General features: G+C 33.6%; 3 protein-coding genes across 10 annotated transcripts; 1 reads left to right on the top strand and 2 right to left on the bottom strand.

Annotated features, from left to right (window-relative positions):
• The first annotated feature begins 419 nt into the window (after nt 1-419).
• LOC105777523 (serine/threonine-protein kinase D6PK) lies at nt 420-3965 on the top strand. The gene is made up of 3 exons (XM_012600851.2): nt 420-790; nt 1216-2344; nt 2941-3965. The coding sequence occupies exons 2-3, from the start codon at nt 1242-1244 to the stop codon at nt 3785-3787; spliced, it is 1950 nt and encodes a 649-aa protein (XP_012456305.1). The 5' UTR covers nt 420-790; nt 1216-1241; the 3' UTR covers nt 3788-3965.
• A 2368-nt stretch (nt 3966-6333) lies between these two features.
• LOC105778255 (uncharacterized) lies at nt 6334-11319 on the bottom strand. Of its 8 annotated transcripts, none has more exons than XM_052621759.1 (17): nt 11116-11317; nt 10521-10651; nt 10181-10360; nt 9928-10067; nt 9687-9798; nt 9411-9566; nt 8596-8700; nt 8275-8358; nt 8068-8183; nt 7874-7975; nt 7684-7800; nt 7491-7547; nt 7344-7410; nt 7202-7255; nt 7048-7122; nt 6765-6800; nt 6334-6588 (listed from the first exon to the last, which is right to left on the bottom strand). In XM_052621759.1, exons 4-17 carry the CDS (start codon nt 9945-9947, stop codon nt 6490-6492), a joined length of 1200 nt encoding a protein of 399 aa, XP_052477719.1. In that variant the 5' UTR covers nt 9948-10067; nt 10181-10360; nt 10521-10651; nt 11116-11317; the 3' UTR covers nt 6334-6489. The 8 variants fall into 8 exon arrangements, with proteins under 8 accessions (XP_052477719.1, XP_052477717.1, XP_052477718.1 ...); XM_052621757.1 differs by having other exon boundaries at nt 10262-10360; XM_052621758.1 differs by having other exon boundaries at nt 10307-10360.
• A 1432-nt stretch (nt 11320-12751) lies between these two features.
• LOC105778397 (GDSL esterase/lipase At5g14450) lies at nt 12752-15634 on the bottom strand. The gene is made up of 5 exons (XM_012602088.2): nt 15368-15634; nt 15073-15279; nt 14811-14989; nt 13294-13567; nt 12752-13215 (listed from the first exon to the last, which is right to left on the bottom strand). The coding sequence occupies exons 1-5, from the start codon at nt 15609-15611 to the stop codon at nt 12962-12964; spliced, it is 1158 nt and encodes a 385-aa protein (XP_012457542.1). The 5' UTR covers nt 15612-15634; the 3' UTR covers nt 12752-12961.
• Nucleotides 15635-16874: the final 1240 nt, after the last annotated feature.

Raw genomic sequence — 16874 nt, 5'->3', positions numbered from 1 at the left:
GTGGAGTTCTAGTGAACGACAGACACCGTCATTTGTTCATCATAACTTATGAAGATAATAAAGATACTGACAAAATATATTTACAAACTGAAAATAGAGAAAACATGTGTAGTAAATGAGCCATAAATTGATACCGTTGCTCACTCAGTAAAACAAAAATAAAAAAAAACGGTTTGAAGAAAAAAAGAGATGAAATATTTGATTTTAATAATTGAATAAACTTCAAAAAAAAAAAATCTACCCTTAATCCTTCCACACTTATCTCATTTACTAATCATTCGTGGATAAACGAACTTGGACATAATTGAAGGTTGATTGTAAGTATTTAAATAAATTTTAAAATTTTCTATTTTGAGCCATATTCTACATATTTTCATCTTAAAAATAAGAATGTTGCTTCATATTTAGAGAGTTGAGAGGAAACAATCTAAAAGATAAAGACAGGCTTTAAGCTTTGCTTGTCAAATTAGCTTTGGTTTTTTTTTTTTCTTCTTTAAGCTTCTTTCAAGAAAACGACGAAAAACAACGAAACATAAACTTTTTTCCCCCTTCATTCGTTCATTCATTCACTAAAAAGAAAAAAAAAAGAAACTATTATCGTTATTGTTTGGATGGATTCTGATGAGTTTCTTAGAAGAAGAAGAAGAAACACAAACAGGTCAAATAAGCCAAAGCTGTTCACTTTTCTCTTCAAACAATCAGCTTTTTCTTTTGCCTTTCCTGGGTTTTTCACTTCATGAAAGCTTTCACGTTCTACTGCATTGTATTGTTTCCTCTGTTCTATGATCAGGTAACTTGTTTTTACCCCCCACCCCCTTTCAAGCTTTTCTTTCTTTTATGGGTTCTTTTCTTTTTTGCTTCTTTGCTCTATAATTTGAAATATTTTTAAGCTTCTTCACCCTCCCCCTTGTTCATGCATTTTCTTAGTAATCAAAGTTTGGTTTTGAACTCTCAAAAAAAAAAAAAAAAGGTTGTTGAGAAATTTCAAAGTGTATATATATGTTTTCATGGGTTAGGATTTTGCATTGATTTGGTATCTCCTTTAATTGTGCTAATGTTCCGTTTCTTGGTTTGAACAGCTTATGATTTGAGTTTGAATTTTGTAACGTTGAATCTTGTGTTTTTGGGACTTTTAAGCTTGAAGATTTTGTAATTAATGGCTTTATCATAGAGGAAAGGGGTTTATTTTTGCTAAATTGGACTTTGGTTTTGCAGTTGTAGGTTTTGTTTTGAATTATTCAATGGAATCACTTGTTATTTCTTCACCCAAGAGCCAAAATCCTGGTTCTGGTATAGCCAACAGTAGCTCTGCTTCGACATCCGGGACGCTGAGTTCTTCCCGGCCTCCGTCTCCGAAACAATCCGGGAACGAAGGGCCATCTTCTACATCGCACGGTACTACTCTTAGTCAAGGCATAAGGATTATTCGGCATCCGAACGGTTCTATAGGCTATCAAAAGCATCCATGCAAAACAGCCTATGACAACTTGCAGCATGAAGAATTGCCTAATATGGGAAAATTGTATTACGATCCGAGTAAGGGGAAATCCGAATCAGTGGGAAAGGACGAGGTTCTTATTTCGACCCAGATGAAGGTGTTGACAGTGGAAAGTAAATCTAGTAGCTTCAAACATCCCATTGGTGATCATATGAGTTTGAATTCAAGTGGTTCATTGGAATCTGAAAATGTTCTACCAGGTTCATGTAAAGGAGGTGTTGTGCAGTTGAACAACCATACCGGATCTGAACATGAACCGAACTTTTGTCCGACTCCTTCGCATAGTGTGTGCACCGGCACAACTTATACTGAAGCCAAACCAAGTTTCACCAACACAGAAATTAGTAATTCGTGTGATGTGGTCGAGAGTAGGAAGACAAGCATGTATCGAGGGAGTACTGGCAGCAATGTTAGCGATGAAAGCGGCTCTAGTTGTCTAAGCAGTGCCATCTACAAGCCCCACAAAGCAAATGATATACGATGGGAAGCAATTCAAGCTGTGAGATCCCGAAAGGGAGACTTGGACTTTAAGCACTTTAGGGTGTTGAGGAGACTCGGATGTGGGGATATAGGCAGCGTTTATCTATCGGAATTGACCGGCACTCAAACTTATTTTGCGATGAAGGTTATGGATAAAGCTCTTTTGGCGAGTCGTAAGAAGCTGCTCCGAGCCCAGACAGAAAGAGAGATTCTGCAATCTCTGGACCACCCCTTCCTACCGACCTTGTATACGCATTTTGAGACAGAGAAGCTGTCTTGCTTGGTCATGGAGTTCTGCCCTGGAGGAGATTTGCACGCACTCAGGCAAAGACAACCTGGAAAGCACTTTTCAGAGCAAGGTGCCAGGTTAGCCACTGGTCTTCTTCTCCTTATCGGTTACCCTTTCCACTCTAGTCCGAATCATTGTACTTTTTATTTTAACTGCTGTATGGACTAAAGATTCTTGATGACAACCCTTGGCTCCATTTCCCATCAAATGTAGCCTATGATGCCAATAGGAAGCTTGTGTTACAATTTTGTTGGTATTGTGGTTCTATATAAAGGACCATAAATTAAAATAACTTGTATCAAGTTGCTCATATCGAAATCCATGGCTTTATCTTCTCTAGTTCGGCAGGTACCAAGCATGGAGTCCCGAGTTGTAATCTTGTAACTAAATAACATTCTTCGGCAATTCTTGAAGTTTTTTAGGCCTAATTTTAATTATAGTTGGGCTTTGTTAACAATGTCTTCTCTGGATTTGTTTTCAGATTCCCGATTGTTGTCTTGTTCGTGGAGTTTTTAGGCAGCATATAAGCTTTGCAGATTGAAATAAGTTGTGTTCTTCAGGATATTGGATGATAATGTGGACTGATATGGATTGATTGCAGAAGAAAAGTTTAAACCAAGTAATTACTAATAATTTATTGTCATCTGCATTGATCTTTTCTGTTGCTTTGCAGATTTTATGTTGCGGAAGTTCTCCTTGCTTTGGAGTATCTTCACATGCTTGGGATCATATACAGAGATCTTAAGCCGGAGAACATTTTGGTGAGAGAAGATGGACATATAATGCTTTCGGATTTTGACCTCTCTCTTAGATGTGCTGTCTCTCCTACTCTGGTCAAATCCTCGAACTCGACCCTGGAATCAAAACATTCCTTGTACTGTGCTCAACCTGCATGCATTGAGCCAACTTGTGTGGTGCAGCCGGATTGTATCCAACCTGCATGTTTTGGACCACGTGTTTTTTCAAGCAAGCCGAAGAAAGAAAAGAAGAACAAAGTAAAGATCGAAACGGGCCATCAAGTGAGTCCGCTTCCTGAGCTCATAGCAGAACCTACCAATGCTCGATCGATGTCCTTCGTGGGCACTCATGAATACTTGGCACCGGAGATCATTAAAGGTGAAGGGCACGGAAGTGCTGTAGACTGGTGGACATTTGGGATCTTTCTATATGAACTTTTGTTCGGTAAAACCCCATTCAAGGGCAATGGTAACCGGGCAACTCTCTTTAACGTGGTTGGCCAGCCATTGAGATTTCCTGAGTATCCAAATGTAAGCTTTGCTGCTAGGGACTTGATTAGAGGTTTACTTGTAAAGGAACCGCAGCATCGGCTTGCTTATAGGCGTGGGGCTACCGAAGTTAAACAGCATCCGTTCTTTCAGAGTGTGAATTGGGCACTCATTCGATGTGCAAATCCACCCGAAGTGCCAAAGCAAGCCATGATGGAAACACCTATGAATAACAAGGGTCCGGGTTTAGATGTGAAGCCTTCAGGTAATTATTTAGAGATTGATTTCTTTTGATTCTTGTTCTTTCTTAGAAACAGTGTTTCGATATCGAATTCTGCTGCAATGGTCTGATGTTTTGCTCGTGAAAACGAGCTATAAATCGTTAGTTCCATTTCTGTTAGAACTCGAAGCATGATTAACAGCTCTGCAAAATGCAAATGAATAGAAATGAGGATAGAAGTTGTTGCCACTATCTTTTCCTTTTGAAAGGTTTCTTGCGGACTTGTAAGTTAACTTCCATAACTTAAGTTTCACGAAAACCGGTCAAAATGGAAAGATGTTTGGTGGTGGTTTGAATACGGTTCAATTCAAGATGATAAAATTAACATGATCAGCACCAGGTAAAGAAACTGCTCTGCTTGTCTCATGGAAACAAAAATGATTGTTTCTTCTTCTTCTTCTTCTTTTTTAGTTTTCAAAAAAATAAAAATTCAGAAACCAAACCGGTGTAATTTCTTGAAAATAAAAAATTTGAGGATTAATACCAAATAAATGAAAAAAACAAAGACTAAAAAACATATTTTAACTTAGCATGAGTTGAGAACTATACTAACATATAACCAAAATAAACTTCAACTATCCTTTAATCAAATATCCATAGCTATTTGTCGATTGAGTCTTAGTGCGGTTGACATCAACATTATTGCCAAACAAAAAGACATAGATTCGAGTGTGTTGAAGCATGTTTATCTTCCTATTTACAAGTGAAAAAGAGTTATGAATAGTTCTAAGCATTTTATAAAAAATCATCCATATAACTATTATTTCCTATTAAATAACTCATTGTCCAGAAAAAAAAGTGTAACAAAATGTATAATAGATAACGTGGGTTTAAAGTCTGGGAACAATTTACATTTCAACCGTAATAGCATTAGGATTTGCAAAACATGCCACCTTACTCCAAGTTTAAAGAATATAGTAATCTATTTTTGGATTTAAAATTCAGGTCCAATTGTTATTACCGTTAAATTTTTTTATTAAATTCTCTAATGCAATAATTTAAAATAAAAAAATTCACTTGATAGTCATGTAACAATCAAAATAAACTAAAAATATTGATTACGATTTTTAAAAAAATACCAATTGAAATCATCATTATAAAATAAATTTTCTATTTAGAATATTATTTTTAAGAAAAATTGATGTCAATATTTTGATTGAAATAATTGATAATATTAACTATTTGGACTAACTAATGATATTATAAAAGTAAAGGAACCAAATTATGTAAATATTTAAAGTATATAAATTAAATATCGATTTTTAGCATAGTGTAGGGGTCAAAATTAAAATTTGACAATTGTTTTATAATGTAAAAAAGCGCAAACCTAAAAGAAATGGGAAACCACCTATCAAGCTTTTAAGACGCTTAGGCAAGGATGGTCGCTCCCTTGGAATTTTTAGATTTTTGAATTTTATATATAAATTATCATGTATTTTAGATCCGATGTCCATATTGTATAACAGTCAATCCCCTTAGCCAAATTGTTTTTCATATGATACGTCCTTTTAAGCCATAAGGTTATACTTTATATTAACAAAGTATTTTTTAGTTTTTAATTATATAACTTAATAATAATAATAATAATAAAATATTAATATATGATAGACCTTAAAAGACTAAACTTATAGGCCCAATATAGACTTTAAAGTCAAATTCCAGAATTAATTGATTTGACCTATATTCATATATATTAGGTTAGTGATTTTCTTTTATTTTGATTTGTATGTCTTGTTAAAAAATCATTTTTCTCTAGTAAGGTGTCGACACTGCCAAGAGAAAAAGAATAGGAGTTTGAGGCCGAGACTGAGAGCATAGAGTAAAAAAATATAAATTATATTCCTCTCGACTCCTTACGTAAAAGATCTATCGGTAAATATTTTGCATAAATTATGTTCTTTATTTATTTGATTTATTATTTTTTTCTTTTTCCTAATATGTTGTTGTTTCATATATGATTTTCTTTTTCTTAATATGAGTTTGATATAATGAAAAAGCTGAGGGTCCAATTTAGGATACCTAGTATTGAGAAATATAACTAAGACCAAATTTTTTTAATTATAATGATATTTACGAAATTTTTAGTATAGTATTAGTTAATTTTTTATTGTATATTAGAAATAAATATTTAATTTTATATAATGTGTACAGTCAAATCGTTCATATCTTTTTAAAAATATTAAATTAAATTATTTAATAAAAAAAAAGTAGAAGAGAAGAATCGAAACTTTTTTTACCTTAAAAAAAAAGTTGTTTGCATTTAAAAGTTTTGCCCCACTTGAAATAAAATCCTAAATCCGTGACTGATTAGGAGAGCGTCAGAGTTGGCACTGTGATTGCTCTCCAATGCTTGAGACAGCTACAATGGAAAGGGTAAAAGAGAGAAGATGATGAATAGTGAGCAACCTAAAAGGATTGAGAGGCCTTTTTATGCTGAACTCCCTCTTCCGCTATTAGCTGTGTATTAATATTTTTTATAATATATTTAGAAATAAAATAAGATATTATATTAGTCAATTCTAACAATAACCAATGAAATTAACTCAAATTTCTAAACCCATTAATCAAATAATCAATTTGGTGGATTAAATCAACTTAGAAGTGATCACTGTTCAACATATGCACTGGATCTTTTAACTGCCCAACATATGTACAAGATACGAGTGCTTTAAAGAAAATGAAAAATCCCAGTAACATCAACTAATGAGATGTTCAATTAAAAAGGATTTGATTCTACTGCTTCATAATATGCTTTCTCTGCAGCAGTCATCCGATCTTGGAACATAGTCCATTCTTTCCTACACCTTTCCCTCACCTGCCATACCAAATTCAGAACTTTTACTACTCTTGTCTAATGTCTTCATAAACAATAGAGGAAATGAAAGAAACATCAGTGATTCATTCGCGAAAGATGAGCATGATACGGAGAAATAACTAAAACGAATAAATGCATGTGAAAAGGGCAAAAATGGAGGAACATTTAGTGCATACCCCTTGCCATGATGCCTTTCCGCCCACCGGTTGCCCCTGTCAAATGAAGAAAGCAGCTCTTTTGACATATACTGTGCATATGAAATAGTAACTTATGTTGCTCTAACTCATCACTTTTCTGTAAGTATCAGTGTCCGATATTCATGCCTGACACATATCCAGTCTATGATCCTTAAAAGGACCTTTTGAAAACATGGAAATCTTAGAAAAATTTGAAAAATACTCATGTTGACACTCACAACTGAGTCTGAGTAACATAAATGTGTAACGATTTTTTGTATACCTGGTTCCCGAGAGACGGTACACCTTGATGAACAATCCACTGAGCATCAACAACACCTATTTTCTCATGAGACGGCTGCTTTGGACAAAGTTGCAGAATCAATGAAAGGCCTTGAGTTAAAAGTAATGCCGGAATGATAAAGACAGTTACTAACCTCTATGCATTTCCGAAGAGCGAAATCCAAACCCCATCCATGAACCAAGTCATTCTGCCATTTTAAAGGAGAATTTATATCATAAACATGGAAAAGAGCAGAGGAATGATGACATCAAGAAGAAATTAACTCACAGCTTTACCTGAATCATATGCCAAACGCATCGCCATGCATCCCGAGAGAAGACGGTAGCCATGATCTCGACAAATCTGAGCATCAAGAACATGACAATGATTAGCAAATATTTTGACAAATAAGCAATATGTTGTGGATATATGATGTTTCGTACGATGCGCAAGGAGGCAAATGTTGATCAGAACACCAGCCAGGTCTCTCCTCTGTATCCCTGCAGGAGCAATAATGGATAACAAAACTTCTAACCGGTTAGATATATTAAAACCCACGTTGCTCGGACTTAAGGTGAGAGTCGGTTACGGATATGTGATTGAAATACTGAAAGCAGTAATATATGAGGTTCTTACATGTGAACTTCAGTGTTGTCTCTCTTCCTTGTCATTGCCCATGTCAATGATGCGCTATTTGCATCTAAACCAGGCTGTGATATTTCTAAACCATGTCTTCGGACAAGTTTTATGTATCTGAGAACCGAAGAAGTTTAATGTTAGCTTACTTGAAACATATTCTTATCCAACGGTGAGATTAAGAACTTACTCCTCCGCATCAAAATTCTCAACCCCAAGATCCTCATCCCATATAAAAATGTAGTCATAGGGCGCAACAATGTCGGGGTGCAAAAACCGCTTTGCATACCACCTTGATTCAACATAACCAGGACTTAGCAAAATCAAATAAAACCTACTAGATCGATGTGGATTTGTATAACAAAAACGAGCTAAGATGCTAACCATTTAGTCTGCTTTTGAACGCTCACGTGAATAGCTCGCTTCGACCACTCGAATTCATCCCATTCAGTGGTCAGGCCATCGTAATGAAACAACATAATAGTGAAGTTCTCAGAAAACTGTAAAATAAAGGTTTTAGATAAGAGAGTTTGGACATTCAAGGATAGATTGAGGCAAGAATATATATATATGTCAAGAGAGACGACCAACCTTTTTCACAGCTGCATCGATATTGCTTTTCTGATTATAACCAACGGTAAAAGTTACGAGATACTTTGGTTTGATGGTCAAGTCCTGCAAATGCAACCCATCAACCAAAGATTAGATTAGAGATACAAATCTGAATTGAATCACGATGGAAAAAAATGGACTATCATTGTTGCCTGGTTCAACTTCATCCGAGTACAAAAGTCAAACATTAATTCTTTATTAGCTGCAGATGGCAACCGGTTCAAACTCTCAGACATGTATCAGGCAGAAAATGAAACATAAAGATGAGTCTGACTAAGAGAAAGTGAAGAAGATGCATACCTCACTTGGCTGACCCCATAATCGATGGAGATAGAAATCTGACTCCGATGTGATTATACCAGGTGGAAGTCTTTCAGCACCCCGTGGATTTGTTGGAATCCAGATCTGCCATAGTTAAGGATTAACTATTAGTGCTCTTGCCAAACCCTGTAAGTGTTGATGTTCATTGATTGTCCTTAAAAAATGTTACACTTTACTACTGATCACTATCACATTTAGCCAGGGAAAAGCAAGTCCGATCATATTATCATTAAGTGTGATTTTACCCTACTGCAATCACACAATGTAAGAACTGTGAGATACCATCAGATCCTGATGCATGTAGAAATTAATATACCAGGCAAAAATTAAACGGAGATTTACAACTAAAGAAAGGCAGGTTCCACCGGCTGATGAAATCAGGTTCGGGTTTTCATTTTCCCATGATCAAATATGCAAAAATTAAACTCATTTACTAATAAAACTAAATCTACATTTGTATAACAGACATTATTCAGGTGTGAGTGGACAAAGGTCTGTGTATGACACAAGTATGCTCTATTATTTTCAACATTTCCATATATTTGGAGGGTGCTTGGAGGAACATATCCCTATATCCATGTTCGGATGATACTTCAAGAAAAATAAAGAATCAGAGCAACAGTGTTTATGTATGTAAATGACATCCTTAACTTGGTTCTAAAGAATTGTTTTTGTCCAAAAATCTTCTCACTTTGGTAGAATTCAGTCGAAAATTTTCATAATTTCAGGGCCAGCCTACAATTTAGATGCTGAATTGTAATGCTGCATGTATAATCGAAATAAAGAGGACCTACCTTTGTCTTCTCAGATTTGTTAGATGCTACCATGACAACCTTATCATCCTTGAGAGAGCTCAAAGCACTAAATAGTTTTCGTGTTGAAAGACCAGAATGTTTGTCCTCAATATACGTTAGATCAATGGAAGGGAATAAGCTGGATGGAAGATTTATCTATGAAAATTTAAATGTATCAGAGAAAACTCGTATTCTGTGTTATATAAGAAAAGGGAAAAGGAAATGAAATAATACTGTGTCAATAACAAATAAAGGTAGTGAGAATGATTAACGTACCTTAGTTAATGAAAGTGTTGGAAAGGATACTCCTATAAGGAATCCCAAAAAAACTCCAGCAAAAGTTGTTATAGTAAGCCTCGTCATCTCACTTGGTTTAATTACATTACCACTGCAGCGCAACAGAGGTGTTATTGATACCATATGAACTCGTAAAAATGACATTGAATGCAGAATATAGAAAAGAGAACTAAAATCAGTCTGGTCCCTAGTAGTACGGGGTTGGTACGAAAAACGATACCTTCGTAAGGGAACTCCCATTATGCTAAAGGTCTTCTTAGACGTAAGTTGAAACCGATGAAAAGAAGGAACGCACCAGATGCCAACATCAAGTTCAAGGCTCAAGCAGAAACAATGACCCACAGGGCATGACAGCCAGATCTGTAAACGGTTTTACAAAGAGTATCAATCACGGTGTGGGGAATGTAAAACAGGCAGTACGAACTGAATATGACATTACATATCCAAAAACCGAAAATTAGTTCCTATCATACTCTTGTTAATGAATGATAAATCTTAGCTAATCACACTGTACATCAGATAATCTCCCATTATGCTCAAGATATTCTTAGTACATTTATACACAGATGTATGCTGAACCAGGAAAAGATGAAAGGCACCAGATGTTGTCGTCAAGTTTGTGCTTCAAACTGAAACAATAATCCACACCAGTGCTGAAAAGGTTTTACAAAAGATTAGTATCAATTAAGGTACTACGAAAATTAAAACAGGCAGAACGAATTGAATACGACATTGCATATCCTGAAAACCGAACATTAGTTCCTATCAGATAAATCTCAGCTAAGTTGTACATCAAGTAACCGTCTGGCTTACCGAAAACCGGCTGATCTTCCTGGACCAATTTCACCTATTACTTGAACTCAACAACAGGTTTAGCTGTTAAATCCTCAGCACTAGTTTATAATTTGACCAGATGAAAGGGCTGAGAAGCAAGCTTTATTAGGCTGTAAGAAACAATTATGAACCAGTTGGAATGGATAAAGGGCAAAGTTTAATGATTGATCTTCAAACTAGCTTGAATTTCGTTCTTTTTTAAATTACTCACATACTAAAATAGCAGGAAAAAAATGGCATTGAGAACAAAAGACAGACATGAAAACAAGCAAAATTTATAGGTTTGTTATAATAAAGTTAACCTAGATATTTACTAAAATAGTCCATTTAACATCAAACAATGAGCTAAAGGAACAATTTCTCATCAACCATTTATGGTTAGAAACAAAATCTTGCCCCGTAAATGATCAAACAGTTCAAGCTAAGCGTTTTACACATATTTATGATTAGAAAAAAAAAAAAGACCAAAAGAAAGTAAGAACCATTGAATTAAACATTAAAACACAGCACAGAAAAGTGTCATTCTTTTCAAAGTGAAATAACAACGAATTAAATGAGAAAAAAAAAAACATACTTATAACCAAGACGAGAATTCTCAATTTGGGTTTTCCTTGGAAGAGTGAAAATTCTGAAGCTTGGGGCTTTTGTTTAGCTTCCTTTTTAGTTATTTGAGATGAATCACTTTTGAAATGTTTGATTTTTAAAATTTGGGGTGATGAAAGAGACTTCCCATTTCCAGTTGGACTCTTCACAGTTCTTGGATTGATTGAAACATCATTTGTTTACAACTGGGACCCTTTGATTGATCCCATGATTTTTAAAGGCTAATGGAGCTCTTTGAATTTGAATTTGTGCTTTGAGTTTGCCTGTCATTGTCACATTCATGCAATCCATATTGACCCTACAACTAATAATTTATTTATTTTTTATGTTAAATATTTTACATCTATGTAATTATTCATTTGTTTTCTTTATATGCAAGAAGAGTAATCCGAATCATTTGAAATTTGAATTTGACAATTGTTCTAATATTTGGTTTGAATTTTTCTTTTAAGTTAAACTTTAAACTTGATAATTATTCTTATATCGGGTTTAAATTTTTTGTCCAAGTTAATATTTAAAAACCTTAAAATTCAGGCTCCAATAAAATAATTGTCAAATTCGAGACCTAACTTGAATTAATAAAAAAAATTTAAAACATAAAATGAAAAAAATTATCAAATTCAAACCTTGATTTAACCCAAAACTTAACTATGCGATAATTTAGTAACCATGCCTGTTTTTTTTTTGTCTTTTTCATTGTATCATCTCAAATTCTATAGTAGTTTCTTTAAGTTATTGATGTCATCCATGACAGGTTTATACTGTCAGTGAGGAAGAATCCACTTCTTTTGCAGAATTCTTCTTATCAATTTGTCCTTTGTCCAGATAACACATGAATCAATTCCTAGGCTGCACCACTATCAGTAGAGTAAATCAAGTAATTATTAGCTTACAAGCCATGCCATTGTCATGATTGAAGTTCTCGTGAATAACTTTCCAAATTATGAATTCCGGTGTTTTGATGAAGATTGTCAAAGTAGCTCTTGAGTTTTTTCTATTTCATCCAAAGAAGATGTTATAAGCATTAGCATTCATACCTCGTGGGAATGCTTCTATATCTTTATTCTCTTGTGGCCTAGACGTCTTTCAATTTGGGTTAGCCATCTTTGTGTTCTCTGTTAGTGTCGATGCTGATCTTAAGACTGCTGTGGGGTTTGGCATGACACCCTCAAATAAGACTTTGTTCTTATGACCCAAATACTAGTAAAGTCTGCTCCAAGTCTCTTTATTTTATTTTATTGGTCCACTACTAAAAATGTTTGTGAGTTAAATCAGTTCAGATTAAGACCTCATTTCAAAAGAAAATTTAAGTATGAAATCACCTAGTTCATTCAAATGATCTGTTCTATTGTTTAAAAATATTTTTATTTAAAATTAATTATAAAATTATATAAACATTAATGTAATTTTTTTATTGTCCCAAGGTCAAAATGACTTAAGATAAATCAGATTACATCACCATGAATCCCTCTAATTAAACGACAAAATCTCTCTCAAATTTGGTGAACTATCTATCTTTAACATTATCGGACATTAAATTATGTACCCTTCAAGCTTAAAATTTGAGTTCAAATTAAGAATTAAATTGAGCTTGCAACCTATTCGAGTTAAGAATTAAAATCGTTTCTATCAATAATTCAAATTACTAAGCTCAAATTTATTGGACATTAATGACCTTATTTATAATTTTCAATTACAATTGCAATACTAAACTACCTCTTGATTAATTTTAAAACAACATTTTATCGAATAGATACCGGTACGTGCTGATATTTTGATATGAATCCAAGTACGTGTACAGTAAAGGAGATGATGGTTCATGAAGTAGTGTAACAAGCATGGGTGATTGGAACAGGAGGATCTGAAAATGACCCATTCATTAAACGACTTGCAATCCAATGATTGGCAGCCTCAGTGTAGTGGACACCATCCCAGCTGATATATGTTGAAGGGTCTTCACATGAAGGTCCAGAAATTTGAGTCCCATTTGGTAAGGCTAATATTCCCCCACATCCCACATCGATTCCATTCTTGTGATACCCACAGCATATCTTTCGTGCTTCAACAAACCCTGCAAAATTAATGAAGAAGTAATTTTTGTTTTAACTTTTGTTCGATATATATTCGGACATAGTAACCAAGTGATTACCATGTTGTTTAGAGCTGCTGATGAGTCCATATTTTGCGGCATAGATATCAACATATGTGATTGCAGCATGTGGGAGATCTGTCCTAAGCTTCATAACTCTACTTTTGAGCTGCCTGTTGAACTCTTGGGCGATGTCGTTTTGGGATTTGACACATCCATGGTTGTCGAGAAACCCAGGGGGAGGATTGGTGATGGTGAGCAAAGTAGAGGGCAAGCAACCAATTGGGCCTGTATTGTGTATCCAAAACGTTCTTGCTCCTTGTGTATATAGGTGCTGTTTCATGTACTCATTCTTTTAATCCACCTTACTACGTAATGATCGACTTTCACAACCTTTTTATCATGTGACCATTTGATCTCCATTTGCGCGTTTTTTAGTTTTTATTTATATAATAACAAATTTAACCCTTAATGTTTACATTTTTTGTCAATTAAGATTTTTTTTAGTTAAATTTGGACAATAAATTTTCAAAAAAAGAGTCTAATTGTTTTTGTAACGAAAATATTGACTAAAACATTAAGTTTTTAACAATGTTGGTGTGGCAACACGCGTGGTTGTCAATATGTTTTTCATGTTGTCATGATTAGAGGTGAGAAAAATCCGATTCGATTCGAAAAACTTGATAAAAAATTCAAATTCTGTATTAAATAGTCCGAGTTATTTAAGTTAATTAAGTTATTCAGATCAACTTGAATAAAAAAATTAAGTTTTTCGGTTTAACTCGAATATGAATCACACAATTCGAGTTATCCGAAAATCTGAATAAAAAAAGGCAAAATTACATCGTTTTGATAAATGTTTGTTTTTTCTAAAGTTAAAAGTCAAAACCATTAAGTTAAAAGCAAAACTACGTCGTTTTTATAAATGCTTACTCATTAAGTTAAAAGACAACACTATTATATTGTTTATGTAGCTGAATAATTTTGTACTTTTTCTACTAGTTAAATAATCAGTCTATGTAAACACAACATTGAGTATAAATAATAGGATTTGTTAACTAGACTCGACTTGATTCGAAATTTTTTGACTCGATTCAATTCGATTAAAAAAAATTTAAATTGAGTTTGGTTGCTAAAATAGGATTCAACTCAACTAACTCAAAATTTTTTAACTCGATTTGACTCAACTCGATCGAATACTCACCCATAGTCATGATATTATTTGTCTTATATATCATGTCAATAAATAATTTAAAATTTATAAAAAAAATTCAAAAATTATAAAAAATTAAAATTATTAAAAATAGTATAAAGTACACATAAATTGCCATTCGAGCTGCCATGTTTAAAAATTTAACTTTTATTCAATACTTTCGTTAAGAAAACAACAATTGAACTCTTTCTGAAAAATTAGTGATCAAGTTCAACTCCTTTAAAAAGTTGTGAGTCAAATTTAGTTAAAAAAGAATAAGAACTAAATTAATGAAATATATAAAGATTAATGGTTAAATTTACTATTATACCTTTTTATATAAGAATGATTTTGTGAGCCCTAAATAATTGAAGAGCAATTTTACCTGCACTGCCAGAACCAATTGTGTAATGATGTCGGGAATGGATGCGAGAAGCTGCGCATCACCGACCGTCCGGAGTCCGTAAGCAATGTCATTTTGCCCTATATCCACCGCATACAGTGCATCTCCGAACTCCTTAGATCGAGGAAGAACCTGGTTTCTACATGAATGTTTTTTCTTTTCTGCACATCATCAACAAATCAATTTCCATAGTAACAAAAAAAAAAAAAAACATTGGTTTTGGATCAAAAGTTGGACTCTCAACCTTTGTAAAGATCTGAAGTTCGTGCCTTGAATTGATCGAATTGAAATATCTGAACATTAAGAGCAAATGGACTTAATCCACTCTCAGCTATAGTTTTGTTTTGAGGAACTATGGTTGATCCACCTGCCGCAAAATTAGCCCCGTGCCGGAAGTTTGATCCGATTGAATCCAAATACGAACTCAACAACGGCAATCCAAGGCGTTCAGCTGCGCATATATATAAAAAAGGACACACTTGTTATCAACTTTGATGATCCACCATTAATCTAAAGTTGATTTTTTTTGTTCATGTTACCAATGAAATCAATTATAAGTCGCCCATCGCAGACTCTTCCAGCTGGCTTTCGAAAGAAGGTTTCACCGTTGGGCCATTGGCGAGGGAAAATGGCGGCTGATATAGCTCCGGTGTCGGAATTTGAATCACCGAAGTTGTAAATTGCTTTGAACTTGCAAGGTGGTAAATCCGCGGCCATGGCAGCCACCCTATTCGAAAGCAATGAAATCAATATCCCAGCAAAGATAAGTCTTGCAAACACCATTGCAAATTCTGAAAAATCCACTTATCTTATGCATATTTAAATACCCGCAGAAAATTTGGATTAAAGAAAGACTATTTTCAGGTCAGCAAAAGAAGCACATGCTTATGGGAATCAATGAACTCAAAATGCTTTGACTTTCTTAGTTTCTTTGATCCATATATATTTGATAGTATAGTTTTATCCCTCAAATTGCAAAAAACTAATTTATATGTTGAATGTGTGTTGGCTGTAAAGGAGCTTTTAACTTAATTTTCAAACAATTTAAATAAACTTTAAGCTTTTTACTTTTATATTCATAAATTGGGGATTTGGAAGTAAACATTAAAGCTTAATCAACAATATGTATGAGTTTATTAGCATATTATATATATACATTTTCTCGATTGGTATAAGCAGTTTTGCCAATACAGGAAGATGTGGATTTGAGTGTGCTGAAGCGCATGATCCTCCTATCTATGAGTTGGGGAAGGGCTATAGGTAGTTTTAGGCTTTGTGTTAAAAAAAAAAATATAATCAGTAATCTCAAAAAATATATATGTATACACATTTTAATGTTAATGAAATTTAATATATTTGTTGTTTTCAAAACGGGTAAAAAAACTAGTTATAATAATATAAAATACAAGTAAGGTTGAAATTAGTATGATAAGTCATTTATTACTTACCTCATGAGAGTGTCACTTGTAAACCCAACATAAGTTATTCATAAATTTATTAATAGTTGAATTTCTTTTAATCCTCATAGATATTACTTCCAATTTTGTGGAAATTGGTTTCTCAATCTTTTCCTTTCTTTCAAGCTTATAAAACCCAAATGCTTCGTGTGAATTACTATATCTTATGAACTTATTTAATTGAGATTTGATCTTATTTTAAGTGAGTTATTAAAGTGTTATTAGAGAATATTTTTCATAAAAACAAAATTTATGAAAAATATATACATGTTTCTTTGTACTTATTTTGGTTAAGAAGAAACAAGTTTTTCTTTGATTTGGTGTATTACCATCCACAAATTTTATTCAATATGAAATAAAACATTAAAAAATATAAATGAATTTAATCCTCCAACAACAAAATTTACATAGATTTCATGAATTTTACATCCAAGTCAAGTTAAAAATAGTAGTTAAATTAGAGGTCTTTGTTTGCTAATGGTAGAGATGAGTAATAAAGAGAATTGCTAGAATTGTTACAATATTTTTCATTCAATGAAATGTTTCCACCAAGCAAAGAAGAAAACATAAACATGTGTAAACAAAAAAA

This window comes from Gossypium raimondii, chromosome 10 (genome assembly GCF_025698545.1).
Source record: "Gossypium raimondii isolate GPD5lz chromosome 10, ASM2569854v1, whole genome shotgun sequence".
In the NCBI taxonomy this organism is placed as follows: Eukaryota; Viridiplantae; Streptophyta; class Magnoliopsida; order Malvales; family Malvaceae; genus Gossypium; species Gossypium raimondii.
Note: the sequence above shows the minus strand (reverse complement) of the source record. Positions and strands in the feature narration are given on the sequence as shown.